The 26,472-nt window shown below is 40.0% G+C and overlaps 1 protein-coding gene across 7 annotated transcripts in view; it reads left to right on the top strand.

Annotated features, from left to right (window-relative positions):
• Positions 1 to 26,472, top strand: part of celf6 (CUGBP Elav-like family member 6) — a 481,286-nt gene that overhangs the window by 268,605 nt on the left and 186,209 nt on the right. For all 7 annotated transcript variants that reach the window (XM_061877287.1, XM_061877285.1, XM_061877284.1 and 4 more), the window contains exon 3: positions 22,101 to 22,149. In XM_061877287.1, the coding sequence (XP_061733271.1) occupies positions 22,101 to 22,149 (49 nt within the window). The remainder of the gene's footprint in view (positions 1 to 22,100; positions 22,150 to 26,472) is intronic.

Raw genomic sequence — 26,472 nt, 5'->3', positions numbered from 1 at the left:
GACAAGTGTAGTTTCGGTGTGAAAAGCAGACAATAATGCTTCTCGGAGAGACTCACACCTAAATTAGACTTAGACAACCTTTATTGATCCAAAAGGGAAATTATTCCACACAGTCGCTCAGTTACAAAGGATGGAAAGGATAATGCATGTATAAAGTAGACTAAAAATGTACCGTAGTATCAATATGAAATATAACATATATGATATTTACATATTATATATACAGTATAGCTTATTTGCATTAAATCTACAGACACACAAAACGGTGTGTGAGCATTAGGATTATGTGTGAGAAAGATGCTAAATTGGTAATGCTCATTTTGGAAGACACACTCGGAAAAACATGTTTGCTACATGAAATCAATGTTCATTGAGGAAGAGTGCATACATTTAAGTTGTGTGCATGGCTACACGTCGGGAAGATGGAGCGGGTCAGCTGTGAGCTATATAAGAGGAACAAAGGCAGTCAGCATCTGACAGATGCATGATATGTCATCGCTTTACATTTATTATTCTCCCCATACTCTTTAAACCACTCGGCTCGTTCCGCAAGCGCGCCTCAGAAATATTTGCACTGCGGCCTTGTGGAGGGATTGATGCTCCCCAGGTTATTGTTATGGGTTTCTGTTTATGTGCAAGGCTTGTGTCTGTTAACCTTCTGCCATGTGCACATATTAAAGGGGGTGTACAGTATGTTTATCAAATTGATCTTCTGTTGATTAGTTTGCATGCACCCTTCGCATCCCGGCAAGCATTTTTTTTTCTTCTTTTTTATATTGAAGTCTATCTTCTCAAGGGACAATACCATAAACAAGAAACTTGCAGCAAGGCAGGCCAGTTTCCAAAAGCAGGGTGTCATGCTTTGATGCACAATGTCACATTACAAGTTGAATGCATGTTTCCCTCTGGACGTTACTCACAATAATGGCTGTTTGTTGACTCCTGTTCAGTGGAAATACTGCATATGCTGCTACACAAGCTGCATGTTGACTACTTTAAAGTATACACACGTTTGCACGTATTGACAAAACGTGCCTGTGATAGATAGCATGCTCTCAGCTCCCGGCCCAGAAGTCTTCTACCCCAACTCAGACACCCCTCTGTGACGTTATCACTGATTGACTCCGTAGTGCAGGTGTCCAAAGTGCAGCCTGCAGGTAAACTTTTGACATAAAAAAAAAAAAAACAACTTAAAAACGTGAAATAAAAGAGCAAAAAGTTGTAATATTGTTGGGAACTCGCATGGCTGCCGTTTTGTTAACCCAAGATGCAAGAACAGGGAGAGCGAAGAGTAGGTAAGATGAGCTTTAAAGGCCTACTGAAACCCACTACTGCCGACCACGCAGTCTGATAGTTTATATATCAATGATGAAATATTAACATTGCAACACATGCCAATACCGCCGGTTTAGTTTACTAAATGGCAATTTTAAATTTCCCGCGGAGTTTCTTGTTGAAAATGTCGCGGAATGATGACGCGGGCTAAAAGTCGTCTCTTTTCATCGCGCAATCAAACAGTATTCTGGACATCTGTGTTGCTCAATCTTTTGCAATTTGTTCAATTAATAATGGAGAAGTCAAAGTAGAAAGATGGAGTTGGGAAGCTTTAGCCTTTGGCCACACAAACACACGGTGATTCCTTGTTTAAAATTTCCGGAGGTGAAGATTTACCATGGATCAGAGCGGTCAAGCGAACATGGTTCCCGACCACTTGTCAACCGGCAGGTTTTGGTGAGAAAATTGTGGTAAAAAGTCGCCTCTTACCGGAGAAAAGCTGAGCTTGCGCCGTCCTAGAGCTGCCGTCGACTTCCCTCAGAGACTGGCCTTAAGACACCCGTGGACACACCCCTCCGACTATCAGGTACTATTTAATCTCACTAAGACACTAGCAACACAATAGAAAGATAAGGGATTTCCCAGAATCATCCTAGTAAATGTGTCTAAAAACATCTGAATCCGTCCCAATGTATTTATTTAGTTTTTTTTTCTAGTCCTTCGCTATCAATATCATCATCCACAAATCTTTCATCCTCGCTCAAATTAATGGGGAAATTGTCGTTTTCTCTGTCCAAATAGCTTTTGCTGCTGGAGGCTCCCATTAAAAACAATGTGAGGATGTAAGGAGCCCTCACCCTTGTGACGTCATCGTCTGCGACTTCCAGTAAAGACAAGGCTTTTTTATCAGCACCAAAAGTTGCGAACTTTATCATGGATGTTCTCTACCTAATCCTTTCAGCAAAAATATGGCAATATCGCGAAATGATCAAGTATGACACATAGAATGGACCTGCTACCCCCCTTTAAATAAGAAAATCTTATTTCAGTATGTCTTTAATCTGAAATGAAGCAGTCTTGCAAAAACGTTCCAACATAAAGTGTTATCTTCGAGCACTGATGAGAGCTCGAGACAAAGCATAAATAGGACGCATGTTGATTGACCGCAGGTGTGGACCAGCTGCCAATCAACAGCAGGTGTGTGAACAAAACAGCACAGGGAGTGGAAACCAAAATAAGAGCAGTGATAGAAAGTGAATACAAAAACAAGGAAACAAACAGAAGTGACCGATCGTCACAAATATAATGAGAAAACGTTGAGGTGGCAGAAGGTTGACCCACAGGCCGTATTTTTGCTCATTACAAATCTATATATTTTATCGGATTTTAAAGTAAAAAATATGAAATTAAAATCTGCATCCCGAGCGGAAAAAATACTGCATAGTATTGCTTTGCTAATCAACACAGTTACACCACAATTTCATGAGCTTGTTACTCAACCAAGTACAAAGAATGTTGAGTGTGGCAGCATTTTGATAAGTAAGGCAAAAAAAACACTATTGAATCCAAAAAATACCTTGCAATTCAGTACAAAGATGGCTCTCCCCTTTCCTACTCATCATTGACAAATACCGTATTTTTCAGAGTATAAGTCGCTCCGGAGTATAAGTCGCACCTGCTGAAAATGCATAATAAAGAAGGAAAAAAACATATATAAGTCACACTGGAGTATAAGTCGCATTTTTGGGGGAAATTTATTTGATAAAACCCAACACCAAGAATAGACATTTGAAAGGCAATTTAAAATAAATAAAGAATAGTGAACAACAGGCTGAATAAGTGTACGTTATATGACGCATAAATAACCAACTGAGAAGGTGCCTGGTATGTTAACGTAACATATTATGGGAAGAGTTATTCAAATAACTATAACATATAGAACATGCTATACGTTTACCAAACAATCCGTCACTCCTAATCGATAAATCCCATGAAATCTTATACGTCTAGTCTCTTACGTGAATGAGCTAAATAATATTATTTGATATTTTATGGTAATGTGTTAATAATTTCACACATAAGTCCTTTCTTAATCAATAAATCAATAAAGTACTATCTATTCCTGAGTATAAGTCGCAAAACTAAGACAAAAACTGCGACTTATAGTCCGAAAAATGCGGTAAAGGTAAAACTGATTTTAAATGTTAATTTCTCAATTTCAGTAAGCAATTATAGGGATTTTTTTTTTACAGCATGTTCAATTACAATTACATATAATGATGTATTAAAATATCATGATTTTTTTGAAGAGCACCTACAATTTTGTCTTTATAGACATTTTTGTTGGATTTCTAACAAAAACCTAGGTACCACTGTTTTTTTTTCCTTAATATTTTTTGCATACACCATTTTCTACCGCTTGTCCCTTTCCGGGTCATGGGGGGTGCTGGAGCCTATCTCAGCTGCATTCGGGCAGAAAGCGGGGTACACCCTGGACAAGTTGCCACCTCATCGCAGGGCCAACACAGAAAGACAGACAACATTCACCCTCACATTCACACACTAGGACCAATTTAGTGTTGCCAATTAACCTATCCCCAGGTGCATGCCCTTGAAGGTGGGAGGAAGCCGGAGTACAATGAGAGAACCCACGCAGTCACGGGGTTCTTTGTTTTTTTTTTGCAAATAATAATTAACTTGGATTTTCATGGCTGCAACACGTGCCAAAACAATTGGGAAAGGGCAGGCTCACCGCTGTGTTAAATCCCCTTTTCTTTTAACAACACTCAATAAACGTTTGGGAACTGAGGATAAACATTTTTGAAGCTTTTCAGGTGGATTTCTTTCCCATTCTTGTTTAATGTAGAGCTTCAGTCGTTCAACAGTCCGGGGTCTCCGCTGTTCCTGAGCCCATGTGGTGATATCCTTTAGAGATTGATGTCGGTGTTGATATTGTGCCGTCTGAGGGATCGAAGGTCACGGTCAATCAATGTTGGTTTCCGGCCATGCCGCTTACGTGGAGTGATTTCTCCAGATTCTCTGAGCCTTTTGATGATATTATGGACCGTGGATGTTGAAATCCCTTAATTTCTTGCAATTGCACCTTGAGAAACGTTGTTATTAAACTGTTTGACTATTTGCTCACGCAGTTGTGGACAAAGGGGTGTACCTCGCCCCATCCTTTCTTGTGAAAGACTGAGCATTTTTTGGGAAGCTGTTTTTAAACCCAATCATGGCACCCACCTGTTCCCAATTAGCCTGCACACCTGTGGGATGTTCCAAATAAGTGTTTGATGAGCATTCCTCAATGTTATCAGTATTTAATGCCACCTTTCCCAACTTCTTTGTCACGTGTTTCCGGCATCAAATTACAAAGTTAATGATTATTTGCACAAAACAAAAATGTTTGTCAATTTGAACATCAAATATGTTGTCTTTGTAGCACATTCAACTGAATATGGGTTGAAAATGATTTGCCAATCATTGTATTCCGTTTATAGTTACATCTAACACGATTTCCCAACTCATATGGAAACGAGGTTTTTACAAATTAATGATTAATCGTGATTTCAATACCAACACAATAACTATTGTTTTTGCCATATTTATACCACAGGCACCACTGCAAGCAAAAGTGAAACTTGGTGGCAAATGTTTCATTATGCCCCACAAGTTTATGTAAATGCATTACTAGATTAAATAATATAGATATTCAACACCATCTGTGCATTAGGTCCCACTCCTATTATGCAAACTAATTTACTTCTCATCCCACTACAGTATGCTAATGCTAAACAGAAGACAGAACTTGCTGCAAAGTTGAACTTTTTCCATTGTTTCCTAATCCCCAAGCCTCTCCTAACCATTATTTCTTTCTCTAATCCCTCATCTTCAATCTTACTCCCTCATGTTCTCGCTCTCTCTCTTCACCCCGATGCTTACTTTACGACACACACACACACACACAGGGATGCTGGGACCTGGCAAGGCGTCCCTGCGAGAGCGAGTGACGGGGAAGATGGGTAAAGGGAGAACGAACGGTCGCCTCACAGGAGCAGACCTCATAAAACTCTCTGTCACTTTGACTAATTTGTTAGTCTTATCTCAGTGTGTCGGATAGTCTCCACCTCCCCCCTATATCCATGTGAAGAGGGAGGCAAAAATGGGGCAGTAAATGTAATATGGTATGCTGGCCATTGGGTGCAAAGGATCTCCACAGCAATCCATCTGCAGCCCAGGAGAAGACAAGAGGCTTTATGGAGCAGAGGATAACACCATGGCTCAATTTCTCATTCACTTCCCCCGTCACACCTCAAGACCAGTACCAAAAAATTAAGCTAAGATAGAAGCTTTATGAGCACACAATGGCTCAATGGTGGATGGATGCCAAAAGCGGGTGGTACCTCTCAAGAAAGCCCAAGGCATAGACGGGGGGAGATGGATAAAATGTCATAGCCCACCAGGCAATTACGGGGAATGAGAGGTGAGATTAGGGAGACAAAACAAAAACAAGGAAGGAATAAGCGGCTTGCTGGATGTGACATTTACAGCAACAGTGTGGGGGTAATTTGACCTTAAGATAGGAGCTTTAAAATCATGCGGCTGGACAGTGGCTTGGCAACCTAGAATCAGAGGTTACATCTCTTCCTTTGCTGCATTACTTGGCTATATGTCTTTAATTTCACGGCTAGACTCTAGAAAGAGGTTCCCCAGCCTCCGTAGCAAAACCTGTGGGACGGCGTGGCGCAGTGGGAGAGTGGCCATGCGCAACCCGAGGGTCCCTGGTTCAATCCCCACCTAGTACCAACCTCGTCACGTCCGTTGTGTCCTGAGCAAGACACTTCACCCTTGCCCCTGATGGGTGCTGGTTAGCGCCTTGCATGGCAGCTCCCTCCATCAGTGTGTGAATGTGTGTGTGAATGGGTAAATGTGGAAGTAGTGTCAAAGCGCTTTGAGTACCTTGTAGGTAGAAAAGCACTATACAAGTACAACCCTATCTAACTTCCATGTTCTGTAATAGCTTCTGCCCTCAGGCCATAAGACTATTGAACGCATCATAATAATCCCCTCAATTCCCCCCAAAAACGGATTAAATCGCTAGAATATAAACACAATATATTGTATTTTTCGGATTATAAATCGCTCCGGAGCATACGTCGCACCGGCCGAAAATGCATACTAAAGAAAGACAAAAACATAAATACATCACATTTTTGGGGGATACTGTATTTATTTGATCAAATCCAACACCAAGAATAGACATTTGAAAGGCAATTTAAAATAAACAAAGAATAGTGAACAACAGGCTGAATAAGTGTACGTTATATGACGCATAAATAACCAACTGAAAAGGTGCCTGGTATGTTAACGTAACATATTATGGTAAGAGTCATTCAAATAACTAGAACATATAGAACATGCTATACGTTTATCAAACAATCTGTCACTCCTAATCGATAAATCCCATGAAATCTTCCTCGATGTCGCTTCTAAACAACTCTGCCAACTTCAAAGGTATGCGCCGCTTCCTCTTGTCGTTTTCTGCTGCATATTTCACTACGTCCAGCTTGTAATCTGCATATAGCAGTTAACATCCCATGACCCACAATGCACTTCCGCCATGACCTTCCTTCGCCGAATTCTTATTGGCTGAGGTGTGTGTGACGATTGCTGACATTTTCTTTGTCTCCTCCGCGAATTAGATAGATAATATTTTTTAAAATTTGACAATAATGTGTTAATAATTTCACACATAAGTAGCTCCGGAGTATATGTCGCAGCCTATGAAAAAAAACTGTGACTTATAATCCGAAAAGTACGGTAACATACATCCATTAATGTGGATGCATATGCATAAGTGCAATATATTTATCTGTACTGTAGTCTATTTAATTATATCTGAGTTGAGTTTTAGTTTATTTCGAACATGTACGCATACAACGTGATCCATCACAACTCCTAGTTTCTCTTTTCAACATGTTCGAAAAGGAATAGGAAGAAGCAGAACTTATTCATACCTACCAATTTTTTTTACATAACAGTTGCTAAAACTTTTGTTCATTTCCTGTTCTCAATTTATTCACAATATACTCTATAAGTAATCACAGTAAAAATAAATAAATGTATATATATATATATATATATATATATATATATATATATATATATATATATATATATATATATATATATATATATGTTCAGTTTATTTTGCTTAGACAAGTCCGACCTAGTTTTTTTAGGCAAAAAAACTATCTATTATACCTACAACTGGTTTGACTGTAATGAACATATAAACCAGCTGGTATTGTTGATTTAAATATGCATGTAAACAAGAAAATAAATTCAGATAAATCAACATATTTACTTTAAAAGCATGGTTAAACTCACTTTATTAATTTCCAAAATGATGTGTAAGGGTAATAATATGACCCATGTTCTGAACTCCTGTCATATATCAAGCATATTAATGCAGTGCAGTAGAAAAATATTTATTTGTCATGTAGGTCCTTTTTTTTTAAACAAAAACTCTTTAAAACTGTCCTGGTTTCAGCCATGTATTGCATTTATGTTTAATAAAAAAAAAAAAAAAACGGCACATGTCTGTCAATCTCTAGTTGTTAGAACAATAAAATCCTCAGGCAATTGCCATGATGAACCCAAAATACAAGAGGACCCAAAGCATTAGAAGACCTCTTTTTGCAAAAAAAAAAAAAGATTGCTAACTTGCTAAGAACCTTTAGGGAACTTTTTTTCTAGCATCTTTCCAGGGTCACGAGCATGTGTGAGTGACAGGAAGAAAAGCTTGGTGAGAGGTTTTTGGCATGACCTGTTGGTGTGCATTTACATTTTGAAACTCGAGACCACCAAATATACGACTCAACCATATTTTCAGACTCATATTTCAACACGGTGGTTTATGAATCGAATGGTTCCGCATCTGATTGTTTTTTGAAAAATGCCACATTTCGGTTAACTGAAAAGGACGTCACAAGTGGCCCCTGGTAGAGGAGTCGTTCACATAGCTGACTGTGTTTCAACTGGCATGGGATTGATGAATGTTTAAAGCAGGGGTGTCAAACTCATTTTAGATCCGGGGCCACGTGGAGATAAAGTGGGCCGGAATGGTAAAAACACGGTACGATAACTTAAAAATAAAGACAACTTCAGATTGTTTTCTTTGTTTAAAAAATAGAACAAGCACTTTCTGAAAATGTACAAATAATAATGTTGTTTTTTTTACACTTGTATGCTGCGGTTAATAGTATTCTATCTTTATTTGTCGTTATTTATACTTTCTGAAGAAATTAAGTGATAATGTTCATCAGTCAACTCATTGGTGTTAATTTTCAAACTATCACGATAAAAAAAAAAAAGAATATCAAAATCAAATTACATTATTTATGTATTTTGCTCATTGTCCTCGACTGGTGCACTAACATCCATACATCCTTTTTTACCGCTTGTCCCATTCGGGGTTGCGGGGGGTACTGGAGCGTATCTCAGCTGCATTCGGGCGGAAGGCGGTGTACACCCTGGACTTTTCGCCACCTCATCACAGGCATCATGTGTTTTTTTTTTTTTTAACATACGTAGCATCATCTACAAAAATACAAATAATTTCTATTGCGACATCTAGTGGACACATTTAAAACAGCTTTATATTTCATTCAAAAATTCCGGATATTTTTTACACTTAGCAAAATCCGGATAAAACCGGTTTGCTTACTTACTCCGGCCCGCGGGCCGTAAGTTTGACTACCCTGGTTTAATGTGTTACATTATGTACCTAAATATGGGAAATAAATATGCATTTCACACCCAAAAGCTAAGAACCGGCAAAGTTTTTTCAATACCATCCACCCTATGCTAAACTTCCAGCGCCCCGTTTCTTCCTCCCTTTTACTCCACACTCAGACCTGTCCGTGCGTTTTTCCGAATCACTCGGCTTCTAAACCCTCCGACAAAACTCGGCCGACCGAGACTCTCCTCTGACTTTCCCGCCTCACAGGAAGACTCGCGGTGAACACGCGCTCCAATTTGAGAGAGAGCGACGTTCCCGCTGTGCTGGCCCTGTTTCTTCCTCCACACAGAGATGAGGGGCAGGGCGTCCTGAGGTGTGACTGATGGCTGATGGAAGCTGTAATTTGGGCCGGGGCAGTACAACCACCTCTGGATGTAGGAGCGCCAAAATATCCCCCGAGGGAGATAATTGTATTTTAAACCGCTGAAAAAAATAAATCACCTGAACAGATCTTTCATAGAGGACCATAAGTCTAGGCAATAATTTTGCAGAGCTAATTTAGTTTCTAATACGTATGACCTCAATCTACCTTTAGTATGTGTTTTACAATTTGGCTGTAATGTTTTGGAATTTTATTGTACATCAGACGAATGATTCTAACATTTTTATATGATATTTTAACACTTAAGAGAGCCTATAACCTGTGCATTGTGTGCCATTTTCCTCTTAGTCATTCGAGCTATGCCTAATGAATAAAGGTGAAATTTCTTAGGAAGATATTCTATTTATTTTTATATACCAAAAATATAACATGTATTTTTGATGTAGTGAAGCATATTTGAAGCAAGCGGGGCTGGCGGACTGGTACTTTTCAGAGGCAATATAGTACCGTAAATGATTCATTAGTATCGCAGTACTATACTAATACCAGACCTACTCAGTGGCCCAGTGGTTAGAGTGTCCGCCCTGAGATCAGTAGGTTGTGAGTTGGAAAGCGGCAAAAGATTGTGAGACGTTAATTGAAAACATATATATATATATATATATATATATATATATATATATATATATATATATACATATATACATATATACATATACATACATACATATATATACATATATATGTATGTATATATATATATATATATATATATATATATATATATACATATATATATATATGTATATATATATATATATATATATATATATACATATATATGTATGTATATATATATATATATATATATATATATACGTATGCGTATATATATATATATATATATATATATATACGTATGCATATATATATATATGTATATATATATATATATATATATATACATACATATATATATATATATATATATTCATATATATATATATATAGAGAGAGAGAGAGAGAGAGAGAGAGAGAGAGAGAGAGAGAGAGAGAGAGAGAGAGAGAGAGAGAGAGAGAGAGAGAGAGAGAGAGAGAGAGAGAGAATTTAGAAGCAAGCTGATATAATCCCATGCATGGGACCAATATACAATATCAATATTACTAACATATCTGGGCACCCTTGCTACAAATTGATGGATATAAATCATTTCCAAGCATGAAATGATTCCCATTGGGTTTTGTTATAACTTTACAGCACATCTTACGGATTGCTAAAACAAAACATTTTGTCTTTGTTTACTTTATGAGCATCAATTTCTACCAAAGCGTGGTCAAGTGTGGTCACGGGCCAGCGCTGACCTTGTCTCGCTCCCTCTCCGCTGCACTATTATCAATCACACACACACACGCTAGCCAAAGACACTCAGGTGTACACACTCCAACATAGTCCTTCACTGGATAAAAAAAAGTAAAAATGCAAGCCAGCTCCTCTCTTCCACACTATTGCTTTCCCAACCCTCCGTGTCTTAAGCTCACTTTTATTCATCATAAAATAATGAAAAATATAGATTCTCCGCCGGAGAGTAGAGGAAAGACAAAAAGTGAATGTATAGACATAAAGTAAATAGAGCATGAAGTATGGGAAATGTGGCTGAGGAGAGGGGGGGTGTAATAAAAAAAAAAGACGGGGGAAAAAGTGAGAGGAGAGATGAGGAGCGGTGCGTTGGCGTAGGCACAGAGCTCTGAGTTCCCAGGCAGAAGACAGCTTGAGCTGCCTATTTGTCAGCATTGATCAAGCCATTAAGGGGCTGTGGAGGGAAGCATATTGGTTTTGGAGGCCAAAGGGGCACAGAGAGACAAATATAAAGCAAGACTAGAGCGGGGGGGGGGTATCCCCGCCCACTAACCCCATGCATCCAAACGTCTGTCGGATGAATTAACCGGCGTCTTGTTCCCGGTTGTCTGTGCAGTTAATTTGACCAGGACCTGCGTCTGAATGGCTGGATTTACACGACAGGTCCAATTTAGAGCGTATGTCTCCTTTATGAAAACCCTAAGATGTGTTGTAGCGTGACTACGATATACTACTCTGTTGTTTGTATGCACCTGTACAACGCTGTGAACTAAACTACTCGTGGTGAGAAATCAAGAGGTCTTAAACATGTATAGAATCTTAATTAACTTTATATTAGAAATGACAAAAGCGGAGGATGAATGTCCCATAACAAGTAGATGGAGAAAAAAGAAGAAACATTAGCCACTACGTCGTCAGCACGGACTACAAAGGCGGACATGCACAATTTTTCAGGACTTATGCAGATCCTAATTACAGATCAGAAGGTACCTGCTGCTTTCGCATAATAATGTGAAACAAAACGCCAGATAATGTCTTAACTTATATACACACCATAATAATACTCCTATGTTGAAGCACAGTACAATCCATCAAGCATACTTGCCAACCTTGACACCTCCAAATTGGGGAGATTTGGGGGGGGGGTTCTATCGGGGATGTATATATTTTCAAGTATATATATATATATATATATATATATATATATATATATATATATATATATATATATATATATATATATATATATATACACATAAATACATATATACATATACATATATATATATATATACATACATACATACATACATACATATATATACATATACATATATATACATACATATATACATAAATACAGAAATATATATATACGTTTATATATATATATATATATATATATATATATATATATATATATATATATATATATATACATACATATATACATAAATACAGAAATATATATATATACATATATGTTTACATACATATATATACATATACACACATATCTATATATATATATATACATACATATATACATAAATACAGAAATATATATATATACATATATGTTTACATACATATATATATATATATATACATATACATATATATATACACACATATATATATATATACATATATATATAGGTGTGGGAAAAATCACAAGACTACTTCATCTCTACAGAACTGTTTCATGAGGGGTTCCCTCAATCATCAGGAGATTTTATATATATATATATATATATATATATATATATATATATATATATATATATATATATATATATATATATATATATATATATATGAATGAGTATATTTGTTCGGCTACCGTGCTCAATGGAGAGGTCTGATCCACAAAATTTGCAGGCAGCGTACCCCTTCCCCTCCGAGCTGTCCTGAAAGAACTGAAATATTTTTTTTCCCAATCATTTTGGAACTTGCAAGCCTACTTCTTCTTATAATTCGTCGTCGCAATGTCTCTTCCTCCTTCTTCTGCTTCGTTTCTGTTATGTTTTTGGACATTGCTACTTGCCATAATTTTTAAGCAATGCACGATGAGAATCCGGATGTTGTGTGTCAGTGTAATAATGTGCCGGCTGGAAAAAAACACGCTGAGAAATAGCTCCGTGCTTGCCTACATTATGAGTTATAGATAAACCTATGGATAACGGAGACATATATAATAGTCTCCTTTTCAGGTGAGAGAAGACCTTAAAGGCAGTGCTTAGGCACGCCCCCAATATTGTTGTCCAGGTAGAAATCGGGAGAAATTCGGGACAATGGTTGCCCCGGGAGATTTTTGGGAGGGGCACTGAAATTCGGGAGTCTCCCGGTAAAATCATTAAGGTTGACAAGTATCCCATTAAGCGGTGCGGCTTCGTGGCTTACCCAAGTCGTACTAAAACATGTTGATAGATTTTTGAGCGCCGTGTGTAATGTTCTATATTTTCAATGGAACTTATCAATTTTGGTGTTGTTTACTTGAGTCATAGTGCGGCCTACACATATTTCTTATGTGTGACTGCCATTGACTGGTCACACTTACTATTTCAATGTGTACTAAATAAAATAGCTTTGAGGTCGGTAAGCACAACCAGAATAATTCCGTACATTAGGCACAATGGGTTATAAGGCGCACTGTCGAGTTTTGAAAAAATGGAAGGATTTTAAGTGCGCCTTATAGTCCGGGAAATACGGTAAGTAAACACAGTCCCAAAGAAATATAATCTGCGGAGGCACTTTCTCGCGAAATATCCACATATCATCGTCCGGCCTCTGAGCCCTTAGGTTCAATAGCCTCGTTGTATTGGATACTGCAATTGTAACGTACTGTACACACTTTCACTTGGTTTTGGTTGGAGTGTGTGCGAGAGGATGGCGCTGTGTGATTGCCTTGGCCCAAAGGGGAAAGGCAGGCTGCCTCTTCGCCCAGCCTCTGATGAATTCATATAATTAACTCAGCCTTGATCTGTTGGCTAATCCTGCACTCCGTAATAAGGGATTAAGATGTCACCTAAGCCACCTGCTGTTATTGAGCCCCCAGACTTTTTGTGCTGGTGGGAGGTGGGGAGGGAGGCCTGGACTTCTTTTCCTGTGTAAAGTTGTTTGCTACTAATAAAATGAAGCGACTTTAGCTGCTGCCATAAGCAAATGTGCGCTCAGCAATGACTCAATAGTTGGCCCAGAAGTTGCAGCAGACTTGCACTCGGGGAACAAAAAAAAGAAAAAAAAGAAAAAGAAAGTCCTGGTCAGAGTCAGAAAAAAGGGACAAGAAAGTAGGACATGCTGGAAGGTGTGGGAGTTCGGAGAATCTGTCTTCCTCACTCTTGCGTTGACCTCTTTGGACCTTCAGTCGGTCCAAAGAGGAAGGAAAAAAAAAAAAAAAAAAAGGGAAAAGAAAGAGGTGCCAATTGGTTGGCAGACTGCCGGGCCAGCCCGCCTCGTCTGCCTGCCGGGCACTGCCACTCTGTTGCCTAGCAACCCCCAAGTGTACTTTTGGGGTGTCTAATGACTTTTGTTGCGGCAGCGGGCTCGGGGCCACTAATGAAGCCTCGATTGTTGCCGTTTAAAAGCGCTACAAGCTGACTGATCACCGTACAGAGATGTTGGGGACTTGGGGCTCTCCTTAACCTCTGAGCAAGACAAATTGTGACACTGGCATATTTAAAGCAAGCACACACACACACACACTGCTTACAATGTTACAACTGACCTATATTATGCCTGATGCATGGCTGCTGCATGCAACGCGACCTTTACGCAAGACTCGCAGGGAAACATCGATATCCACACAGAAATAGACTGTTCCAACCTCTGAACTCGGCTGTAACTAAAACATCTGGACGATCTAAATGCCAAGCATAACTTGTGGGAATGGTGCATTGTGGGATTGATTGAGACTTTTATTCGTAGGTTGCACAGTACAGTACATACTCCGTACAATTGACCACTAAATGGTAACACCCGAATAAGTTTTTCAACTTGTTTAAGTCGGGGTCCACGTTAATCAATTCATGGTACAAATATATACTATCAGCATATTATCAATCAATCAATCAATCAAACAATCAATGTTTATTTATATAGCCCTAAATCACAAATGTCTCAAAGGACTGTGCAAACCACTACGACTACGACATCCTCGGAAGAAACCACATAAGGGCAAGGAAAACTCACACCCAGTGGGACGCCAGTGACAATGATGACTATGAGAACCTTGGAGAGGACTTCATATGTAGGCAACCCCCCCTAGGGGACCGAAAGCAATGGATGTCAAGCGGGTCTAACATGATACTGTGAAAGTTCAATCCATAGTGGCTCCAACACAGCCGCGAAAGTTCAGTTCAAAGTGGATCCAAGACAGCAGCGAGAGTCCAGTCCACAGGAAACCATCCCAAACAGAGTCGGATCAGCAGCGTAGAGATGTCCCCAACCGATACACAGGCGAGCGGTCCATCCTGGGTCCCGACGAACGGTCAATCCTGGGTCCCGACTCTGAACAGCCAGTACTTCATCCATGGCCATCGGACCGGACCCCCTCCACAAGGGAGGGGGGGACAGAGGAGAAAAAGACAGGTAGCGGCAGATCAACTGGTCTAAAAAGGAAGTCAATTTAAAGGCTAGAGTATACAAATTAGTTTTAAGGTGAGACTTAAATGCTTCTACTGAGGTAGCATCTCAAACTGTTACCGGGAGGGTATTCCAGAGTACTGGAGCCCGAACGGAAAACGCTCTATCGCCCACAGACTTTTTTTGGGCTTTAGGAATCACTAATAAGCCTGAGTCCTTTGAACGCAGATTTCTTGCCGGGACATATGGTACAATACAATCGGCAAGATAGGCTGGAGCTAGACCGTGTAGTATTTTATACGTAAGTAGTAAAACCTTAAAGTCACATCTTAAGTGCCCAGGAAGCCAGTGCAGGTGAGCCAGTACAGGCGTAATGTGATCAAACTTTCTTGTTCTTGTTACAAGTCTAGCAGCCGCATTTTGTACCAACTGTAATCTTTTAATGCTAGACATGGGGAGACACGAAAATAATACGTTACAGTAGTCGAGACGAGACGTAACAAACGCATGGATAATGATCTTTGAGTCGTTAGTGGACAAAATGGAGCGAATTTTAGCGATATTACGGAGATGAAAGAAGGCCGTTTTAGGAACGCTTTTAATGTGGGACTCAAAGGAGAGAGTTGGGTCGAAGATAATACCCAGATTCTTTACCGAATCGCCTTGTTTAATTATTTGGTTGTCAAATGTTACAGTTGTATTATTAAATAGAGGTCGGTGTCTAGCAGGACCGATAATCAACATTTCCGTTTTTTTGGCGTTGAGTTGCAAAAAGTTAGCGGACATCCATCGTTTAATCTCATTAAGACACGCCTTACAGTCATCATACAAGTTAATTATCAGAGTATACATTGAATTATTTACATTTAAAATCCGGGGGGTGGGATGTGGAGGGGGTTAGTTTTGGTTGATATCAGCCCTTCAGTCATCAACAATTATACCATCTGAGAAATGGACATTGAAACAGTGTACGTCTGACTTCGTAAATGTTAAGTTACAGCAGAAAATTGCTATCCGAGAACACAGTGCTAGAGAAAGGCAGAGTACGTTGTTTAGTTGTGACGGTTTTCCTTGGAGTGGATTTATTTTTTTCAGCTCCTCTGGCCTGGTTGGGGGTTTCCGCTTAAAAATAGTACCACGTTTGCAGTTGGTAGAAACTGTAAGCACAACCTATGACAGTTTTGATCCACGCTTAAAAAACTTTAAGATATATATTTTTGAGCTCGATCAGGGGTGTCCTAAGTGCATCTTGTAGCAACTTTTTTAACAGCCCGCAGCACAATCGTTAACATTCTAATATAGCATCCTTGCTTTTTTGCGACTACATGTGCCGCACAATACGAATCTTTCTGTGTGGAGTTTGCATGTTCTCCCCGTGACTGCGTGGGTTCCCTACGGGTACTCCGGCTTCCTCCCACTTTCAAAGACATGCACCTGGGGATAGGTTGATTGGCAACACTAAATTGGCCCCAGTGTTTGAATGTGAGTGTGAATGTTGTCTGTGTATGTATGTTGGCCCTGCGATGAGGTGGTGACTTGTCCAGGGTGTACACCGCCTTCCGCCCAAAAGCAGCTGAGATAGGCCCCAGCATCCCCCCACAACCCCGAAAGGGACAAGCGGTAGGAAATGGATGGATGCAGGTATGCCGCTCAGCGTAAAATATTTTGTTTCATACCTGTTAGCATGGTAACGTTAGTATTCTATTTTTTTTTTTTAGCAAATTTTGTAGTTATACACCTTAGTCATATTTTGGTACTTGATGATTTTTTTTTTTTTTTGATGGATGCTAACATTAGCAGGCCAGCATTTTAAACAAGCCACACCCCTAAGAGTAATATATTTTAGTACTTGATGCAGGTTACAGTTGGCATTTTAGCATGCTAACATTAGCTTACCAGCCCTTTAACTAATTAAGTAGGTCATCAATATCATATATTTTGGTATTTCACTAATGCTAACTGTAAGCATCTTGTTGTTAGCATGATAGCATATTACTGATAGCATGCTAGCTTGTTGTATTGTTGTTGTTTTTTTTAGCTCATTTTGCTCATATTTTCCATTACTTTACTCTATATGGCCAGTGTGCTCACCTTTCACCTTTTCAGCACTTACAAAACATGTGTACCAAACTTGCATGTTCTAATTATTTGATGAAAACCATTGCATTGGTTTAGAGGGCAGCATGGTGTCTCACAATACGAAGGTTCTGAGTAGTCCTGAGTTCAATCGCAGGCTCGGGATCTTTCTGTGTGGAGTTTGCATGTACAGGCCGGTACAGCAAAGTGGATACTGTGGCGCATAACACTATAGCAGTGACGTGCGGTGAACTAAACACCAGGTGAGGCATACGTACTTTTTGTTCTTCTTTTTTTCTTCCAGTTCAGAGAAGTATTTCATCTTGGATACAATATCCATATTGGCAGAAACATTCATTTAATTCAATTTCATTCCAAGAAATTAAACAATATTTTTGCATCTGACAAAGAAACACCCACAAACGCTGGCTTACTCTAATAAAAATGCCATATTTGTTATAAATTCAGTTTAAAAAATAAAGAAAATAAAAAAATGCTGGCTTCCGCTGGAGAAACCTGTGTCTGCTAGCTTGAGCGCCCCCACTTCTCCCAGTGTGGAGAGTCAGAGTACTGCTGAGGCATTGAACTGCAAGTTGACAATATATCGCCCCCTACCTTGAGGCAGAGGTACTTGCTGCCTCAAGACCTGCCTTTTCCACTTGGCAACAAGCATGCGCCCCCTTGCACGCACACGCCCACTACACACTATGTGTAGCCGTGGAGGCACCGCCTGTGTCTGCCTCACTTCTCATCTGCTGCATTGTTTTGATCAGGAAACATGGAATTTCCACGACTTTGACCATGAAAATGATCAAAATATACAGGAACCACACCAAAATCACATAGAAAGCATAAACCAAGATAAATATTAAAACTTATTTTATTGTATTACTTCGTTTTGGAACATCTCATGGTTAAACAGCTTGGTGGCAGGTGAGGCACCTGACAGCACGTCACTGCACTATAGTGTCCTCAGCGACAGCCTCAAATGTGGCAGATGTTACTCTGAATGAACAGCCAGAGGCAAAGTAAAACAACACTCCAACTGTCTGTGAAGAATATATAGCTGCGGTTTGCGGAATTTGTCAGCAGGCGTTTGCAAAGAGCCTTCACACCATTAACTATGTGACGTGTGCATCAGCATTGTTTCGGTGTCGCAGCATATTTTGCGGGGGTGTCACCGCGTACACGCTTGTCTATACATGTCCACCATAGCCGCCTCTATATTTATCTGCGGTCCAGGCTCATGTCACAGCTGCTGTCAGAGCGCTGCGCCGCCCGAGGGGGGCAAACAACACCCACCGCGCCGCCCCGATGCTGAGTGATCCGAGTGGGCAGCGCCTTCCGTGGGTCACATGCTGGACCTGTCCGCATGGCCGAGTTCAGACAGACGGGTCCGGGTTCTGACAAATGCGAGGGAATATGACACATGGCCTGGATAAGCGAGGGGGGCTTACTTTAAGTGCTTTTCTGCTTCTGCAGACGAACTCTCGGGAGTGACTCCGGATGAAATACAAGACATGCAAGCAGAAGAAGCAGCAGAGGGAGTTTTTAAAGAGTGTTTCTGAAGTTCGCATTGACACGTTCAACTCGGGGAAACAACTCTTCAAATGCTACTTATTGATTATGTATGAACACACCAGTTGGGAAGGCAAGGGCAGGTTGGTGCCTGGCTGACCGGAGCGGTGCCAAATTGGTTATGGACATGGTTGTATTTGTTTCACACGTGCCTAACGAGTTAGAGGTGGTAGAGTCACATGTTATTTCAAGATGTCTGAAAAGGACCAGAACAAATCACAGCTTATCCAATCCTACCCGTTCCAATGTCTAAGAAATTAATAATACAGTGGAACCTTGATTTAAAAACTAAATTGGGTCTTGAATAAAGTTAGTTAAAAGTTAAAGTACCATCGATAGTCACACGAAACACTAGGTGTGGGGAAATTATTCCCTGCATTTGACTCATTCCCTTTGTTCCACCCCCTGGGAGGTGAAGGGAGCAGTGAGCAGCAGCGGTGGCCACGCTCATGGATCATTTTGGTGATTTAACCCCCAATTCCAACCTTTGATGTTGAGTGCTAAGCAGGGAGATCAATAGCCTGTGCAAAATGGATGTGCTGCCGGGCACAAAATGACTGCGCTGCGAGACACACAATGGGACCCATTGAATGGGTGGATTAAGCATTTGTATACAGACAAGGTTCGTACACAAACAAATATTTTTATTCGTTTTGTGGCTCATAAAAGTTCGTACAAGGGGGTTTTGAAAACCAGGGTTTCACTGTAATTGTCTACCAAAGTGTTTTCTTACTGAGAGAGAAAAGAATAGAGAATGTGTATAGCAAAAGATAGATTGTCCAGTGCTGAAATAAAAACAAAGAAAAAAATGTTTAACATTAAAAAAAAAAAAGTAGATAAATGTTAATTACTTCAATATTAAGATTGTACGGTATGCCAGTATCCGTATTTAACCGCGATTCTAATGAATCATATTCGGTACCATGCCGGCTCTAAAAATTAAGAGTTCCTGTAATTACTTGGTATCGAATTGATACCTAAATTTGTGGTATAATCCAAAACTAATGTAAAGCATCCAAACAACAGAAGAATAAGTGATTATTCAATATATGCGGTCCTCTCCAAGGTTTCTCATAGTCATTGTCACCGACGTCCCACTGGGGTGAGTTTTTCCTTGCCCTTATGTGGGCTCTGTACTGCGGATGTCGTTGTGGTTTGTGCAGCCCGTGGAAACACTTGTGATTTAGGGCTATATAATTAAACATTGATTGATAAGCTATGCTTTATTATATAACAAGGAGCACATAATCTGTTAACATGAAATGATGATAAACAATTGAAATCCAGATAATTACCGTATTTTTCGGAGTATAAGTCGCTCCGGAGTATACGTCGGACCGGCCGAAAATGCATAATAAAGAAGAAAAAAAACATATATAAGTTGCACTGGAGTATACGTCGCATTTTTGGGGGACATTTGTTTAATAAAACCCAACACCAAGAATAGACATTTGAAAGGCAATTTAAAATAAATAAAGAATAGTGAACAACAGGCTGAATAAGTGTATGTTATATGACGCATAAATAACCAACTGAGAAGGTGCCTGTTATGTTAACGTAACATATTATGGTAAGAGTCATTCAAATAACTATAACATATAGAACATGCTATACGTTTACCAAACAATCTGTCACTCCTAATCGATAAGTCCCATGAAATCTTCTTCCTCGATGTCGCCTCTAAACCGCTTTTTCTTGTCGTTTTCTGCTGCATATTTCACTACGTCCAGCTTGTAATCTGCAGTACATGATTTCCTTTTCGGTGCCATTTTTGTTCAGCCCTTCTCAGTTTTTATAAGTTACCGCCAACGATGAAATTATTCATTTTAATAGCTACGGCAGTAGCATATAGCATATAGCAGTTAGCATTCCATGACCCACAATGCACTTCTGCCATGACCCTTTGCCGCCGAATTCGTATTGGTTGACGTGTGTGACGATTGCTGACATTTTCTTGGTCTCTTCCATGAATAAAATAAATAATAATATTTGATATTGTGTAATCTGCAGTACATGATTTCCTTTTCGGTGCTATTTTTGTTCAGCCCTTCTCAGTTTTTCGAAGTTACCGCCAACAATGAAATTATCTATTTTAATAGCTACGGCAGTAGCATATAGCATATAGCAGTTAGCATTCCATGACCCACAACGCACTTCTTCCATGACCCTCCCCCGCTGAATTCTTATTGTTTGACGTGTATGTGACAGTTTCCTGACGTCTGTGTGACGATTGCTGACATTTTCTTCGTCTCTTCCGCGAATGAGATAAATAATATTATTTTATAGTGTAATCTGCAGTACATGATTTCCTTTTCGGTGCCATTTTTGTTCAGCCCTTCTCAGTTTTTATAAGTTACCGCCAACGATAAATGATCCATTTTAATAGCTACGGCAGTAGCATATAGCATATAGCAGTTAGCATTCCATGACCCACAATGCACTTTGGCCATGACCCTCCCACACCGAATTCTTATTGGTTTACGTGTATGTGACTTTTGCTGACGTTTGTGTGACGATTGCTGACATTTTCTTCGTCTCTTCCGCGAATGAGATAAATAAAATTATTTGATATTTTACGGTAATGTGTTAATAATTTCACACATGAATCGCTCCGGAGTATATGTCGCACTCCTGGCCAAACTATGAAAAAAACTGCGATTTGTAGTCTGAAAAATACGATATATCAGAAAGTGTTTTTTCAGATGACGGCAAGAGAAAAAAATGATTGTTGAGGGCAGGTCAGAGATGAGTAGGATATAGCTGGTGACTGGGAGTCTGGAGCCAGAAGGGGCACAGGAAGAATGAGGGCCAGCCAGAAAGGACCTCTGCCTGAAGGTCTGGGAGTGGCTCTGATGTAATGGCATTAATCTCCAAGTGCCATCTGACACCCAGTGTGACTCCGTCATTGAAAAGTGCTAATTCTGCTCAACTGTGGGCAATCTCTAGAGGCGGCCTTGTGGATTAATTAAACCCACTGCTTGGGAGTTTTTGTGTTTAGCTAACAAAGCACTCACGACACACCAGAAACACCTATAACGTAATCAATTAAAAATGCCTCCGTTGTTTCTACGCTAACCTCCCTCTTCCTCTTCCTTTCCCTCCAGATGAATCGGCCCATCCAGGTGAAGCCAGCAGACAGCGAAGGACGGGGAGGTAAATAACCTTACAGAAACAATCCTTAATATTCTACTCTCACTTAAGATGCACTGGGAGTTCAGCGGTGCAGGCACTAATATAGGTCACTTGCTTCTATTGACTTCCCATCTGCGCCAGTAAAAAAAAAATAAAGGGGGGCTGTCGCGGTTCACAGTCACTGTGAGCAGGTCAGAGACAAAATAGAGAAAAACATGGCGAAAAAAGGTTGAGTACATCTCGAAACCTTGAACCTCCGACCGGAGGCTTCAGGAAACACGCATTCACTTAGCGGTGAGTCTGATAGAAAAGCCCTGAGCTACACCACTTCTGTTATTGAATTAATGCGCTTAAAATATCCAACATGGTCTTTTCAACTAAGGGACAACCGTCTTACTTTTTTGAAGTCATCACTAACACCAAAATCAATCGTTACTAGAGATACTAATGAATCACATTTGTTTTTTTCACATTGGTAAATGCCTTAAAATGTCATATCGGAAATTATTGGTATCGGTTTCAAAATTATCGGTATCTGCTTTAAAAAAAGTAAAATTTGTGACTTTTTAAAATGTTGCGTTGTACACAAACATAGGGAGAAGAACAGAGCGCCAATAAACTTTAAAGGCACTGCCTTTGTTGGCCGGCCCTGTCACATAATATCTACGGCTTGTCACACACACAAGTGAATGCAAAGCATAGTTGGTCAACAGACATACAGGTCACACAGAGGGTGGCCGTATGAAAAACTGTTACAAATATGCGCCACATTGTGGACCCACACCAAACAAGAATGGCAAACACATTTCGGGAGAACATCCGCACCGTAACACAACATTAACACAACAGAACAAATACCCAGAATCCCTTGCAGCACTAACTCTTCTAGGATGCTACAATATACACCCGCTACCCCCTGTCCCCCACCTCCCTGCAACCCCCGCTTGGTCTCTCAGGGAGAGCAAGTCCCAAGTCCAAGCTGCTGTTTTGAGGCATATTAAAAAAAGTAATCACTAACACCAAAATCAATCATTATTAGAGATGTCCAATAATATTAGCCTACCGATAAAATTGGCTGATAAATGCTTTAAAATGTAATATCGGAAATTATCGGCTTTGGTTTCAACATTATCGGTATCTGTTTTAAAAAAAAGGAAAATTTGTGACTTTTTAAAACGCTGCTGTGTACATGGACGTAGTTAGAAGAACAGAGCGCCAATAATCCTTAAAGGCACTGTCTTTATGTGCCGGCCCTGTCACATAATATCTATAGCTTTTGACACACACAAGTGAATGCAAATCATACTTGGTCAACAGCCTTACAGGTCACACTAAGGGTGGCCGTATAAACAACTTTAACACTGTTACAAATATGTGCCACACCGTGAACCCACACCAAACAAGAATGACAAGCACATTTCGGGAGAACATCTGCACCGTAACACAACATAAACACAACAGAACAAATACCCAGGACCCCTTGCAGCACTAACTCTTCTGGGATGCTACACTATACACCCGACCCTTGTTACCCCTTACCTCTCCACCTCTCTCAGAGAGAGCATGTCCCAAATCCAAGCTGCTGGTTTGAGGCATGTTAAAAAAAATAATGCACTTTGTAACTTCAATAATAAATATGGCAGTGCCATTTTTTTCCATAATTTGAGTTGATTTATTTCGGAAAACCTTGTTACATTGTTTAATGCATCCAGCAGGGCATCGCAACACAAATAGGCATAATAATGTGTTAATTCCACGACTGTACATATCGGTATCAGTTGATATCGGTATCGGTAATTAAGAGCGGGACAATATCGGTATATCGGCAAAAAAGCCATTATCCGACATCTCAAATAATTATTCATCCATCCATCCATTTTCTACCGCTTATTCCCTTTTGGGGTCGCGGGGGGCGCTGGCGCCTATCTCAGCTACAGTCGGGCGGAAGGCAGGGTACACCCTGGACAAGTCGCCACCTCATCACAGGGCCAACACAGATAGACAGACAACATTCACACTCACATTCACACACTAGGGCCAATTTAGTGTTGCCAATCAACCTATCCCCAGGTGCATGTCTTTGGAAGTGGGAGGAAGCCGGAGTACCTGGAGGGAACCCACGCATTCACGGGGAGAACAATCAAAGTTTATTTGTTTCGCCCTTAATCGCAAGTGCTTCGAAGGGCTGCAAACACCACAACGGCCTCCCCTGATCTGTACCCACATCCGGGCAAAGAAATAATTCCATCAACACAAAATGGGAAAAAGAAAAAAAAAAACATGGGAAGGGTCCGCATATGCGGAGACTGCCCTCCTGGGTGACCGGCTACAATAGATGCCAAAATGATAGACTACTGCACATAATGCACACAATTACTGCCACGCCTTACATCCTAAAAGACATTCTAACCAATTTTCCAAAGTCAGTTTTCTCCTTATTATGTAGCTAGGTTTAAAAATGTTTTTTCTCCAGTGCTTGAAGTTCTCAGTTGTTCCTCTGGGAAGGCACTCACTAAACTTTGAGCACCACTACAATGGAGTATGCTTTTATCATATACGTTCACGCTAAACTACTGAAAACATATAAAAAAAATAAAAAAGTTATAGTAAAAATATGTATGCACCACACACATAAAAGAGTCATGATGTATAATCACGGGTAGAGATGGGTATTTTTCACATTTGAACTGATACGGTACCAATTACCTGGGAATCGATACGGGTAACCAACAGTACCAATTTTTGGTACTGTTGTGTGTGTTAGACTTAGACTTAGACAAACTTTATTGATCCACAAGGGAAATTGTTCCACACAGTTACTCAGTTACAAAAGATGGAAAGGGTAAGGATGGAAAGGATGATGCAGGTATGAAGTAGACTAAAAATTTACCATAGTAGCAGTATATAATATATAACATAGGTAATATTTACATATATAATATATACAGTATATAATATATACTATTATATTATATAATTTATACTATTACATCGTAGCTGAGATAGGCGCCAGCGCCCCCCGCGACCCCAAAAGGGAATAAGCGGTAGAAAATGGATGGATGGATTATATATATATATATATATATATATATATATATACATACATACAACATGGAATGCAATGAAATCTTTCTGTGTGTTTGCATGTTCTCCCCGTGACTGCGTGGGTTCCCCCCGGGTACTCTGGCTTCCTCCCACCTCCAAAGACATGCACCTGGGGATAGGTTGATTGGCAACACTAAATCGACCCTAGTGTGTGAATGTTGTCTGTCTATCTGTGTTGGCCCTGCAATGAGGTGCCGACTTGTCCAGGGTGTACACCGCCTTCCGCCCGAATGCAGCTGAGATAGGCTCCAGCGACACCCCCCGACCCCAAAAGGGACAAGTGATAGAAAATGGATGGATGGATGGAATTTCCGAAAGGTATATAGTGTAAGAATATGTAAGTTTGAATTATTCTTATATTCGGTTCTTGATATGTGTCATGTTCTGTGGTCTGGATTCTGTTTAGTTATGTTCTGTTTTGTTTTTGACTCCATTAGTTCCTGTTTTTGCGCACCCTGGTTTGTTTTAGTTTCTATGACAACCATTAGTTTTACACTGCCTCATTTGTTTGAACTCACACACCAGTTGTTAAAGGGGAACATTATCACCAGACCTATGTAAGCGTCAATATATACCTTGATGTTGCAGAAAAAAGACCATCTATTTTTTTAACCGATTTCCGAACTCTAAATGGGTAAATATTGGCGAATTAAACGCCTTTCTGTTTATCCCTCTCAACGCCATTTTTCCCTACCACATCACACGCATCGAGTCAAATCAGCTCTGTTATTTTCCGTTTTTTTGACTATTTTCCAATACCTTGGAGACATCATGCCTCGTCGGTGTGTTGTCGGAGGGTGTAACAACACGATCAGGGACGAATTCAAGTGGATTTACGTAGAATGCGCATCGATTAGCACGGCATGCTAATCGATGCTAACATACTATTTAGGCTAGCTGTGTGTACATATTGCAGCATTATGCCTCATTTGTAGCTACATTTGCATCCAGCCTTTCCCTCCACCCACATTTAATGCCAAACAAACAAATACCAGTCGACGGATTTAAGTTGCTCCAGTGTCAAGCGATGCGAAAGTCCCTCGTTTGGTTTTTACCGGCGATGCTATGACAGAGATGGCACAGAGATGACAAGAATGTCTGGATATCCTGCGACACTCAAAGCAGATGCATTCCCAACGATAAATTCAACGTAGTCACAAAGGTGAGTTTTGTTGATGTTGATGGGACGGCGTGGCGCAGTGGGGAGAGTGGCCGTGCGCAACCCGAGCGTCCCTGGTT

The sequence above is a fragment of the Nerophis ophidion genome, linkage group LG02 (genome assembly GCF_033978795.1).
Source record: "Nerophis ophidion isolate RoL-2023_Sa linkage group LG02, RoL_Noph_v1.0, whole genome shotgun sequence".
NCBI lineage: Eukaryota > Metazoa > Chordata > Actinopteri > Syngnathiformes > Syngnathidae > Nerophis > Nerophis ophidion.
Note: the sequence above shows the minus strand (reverse complement) of the source record. Positions and strands in the feature narration are given on the sequence as shown.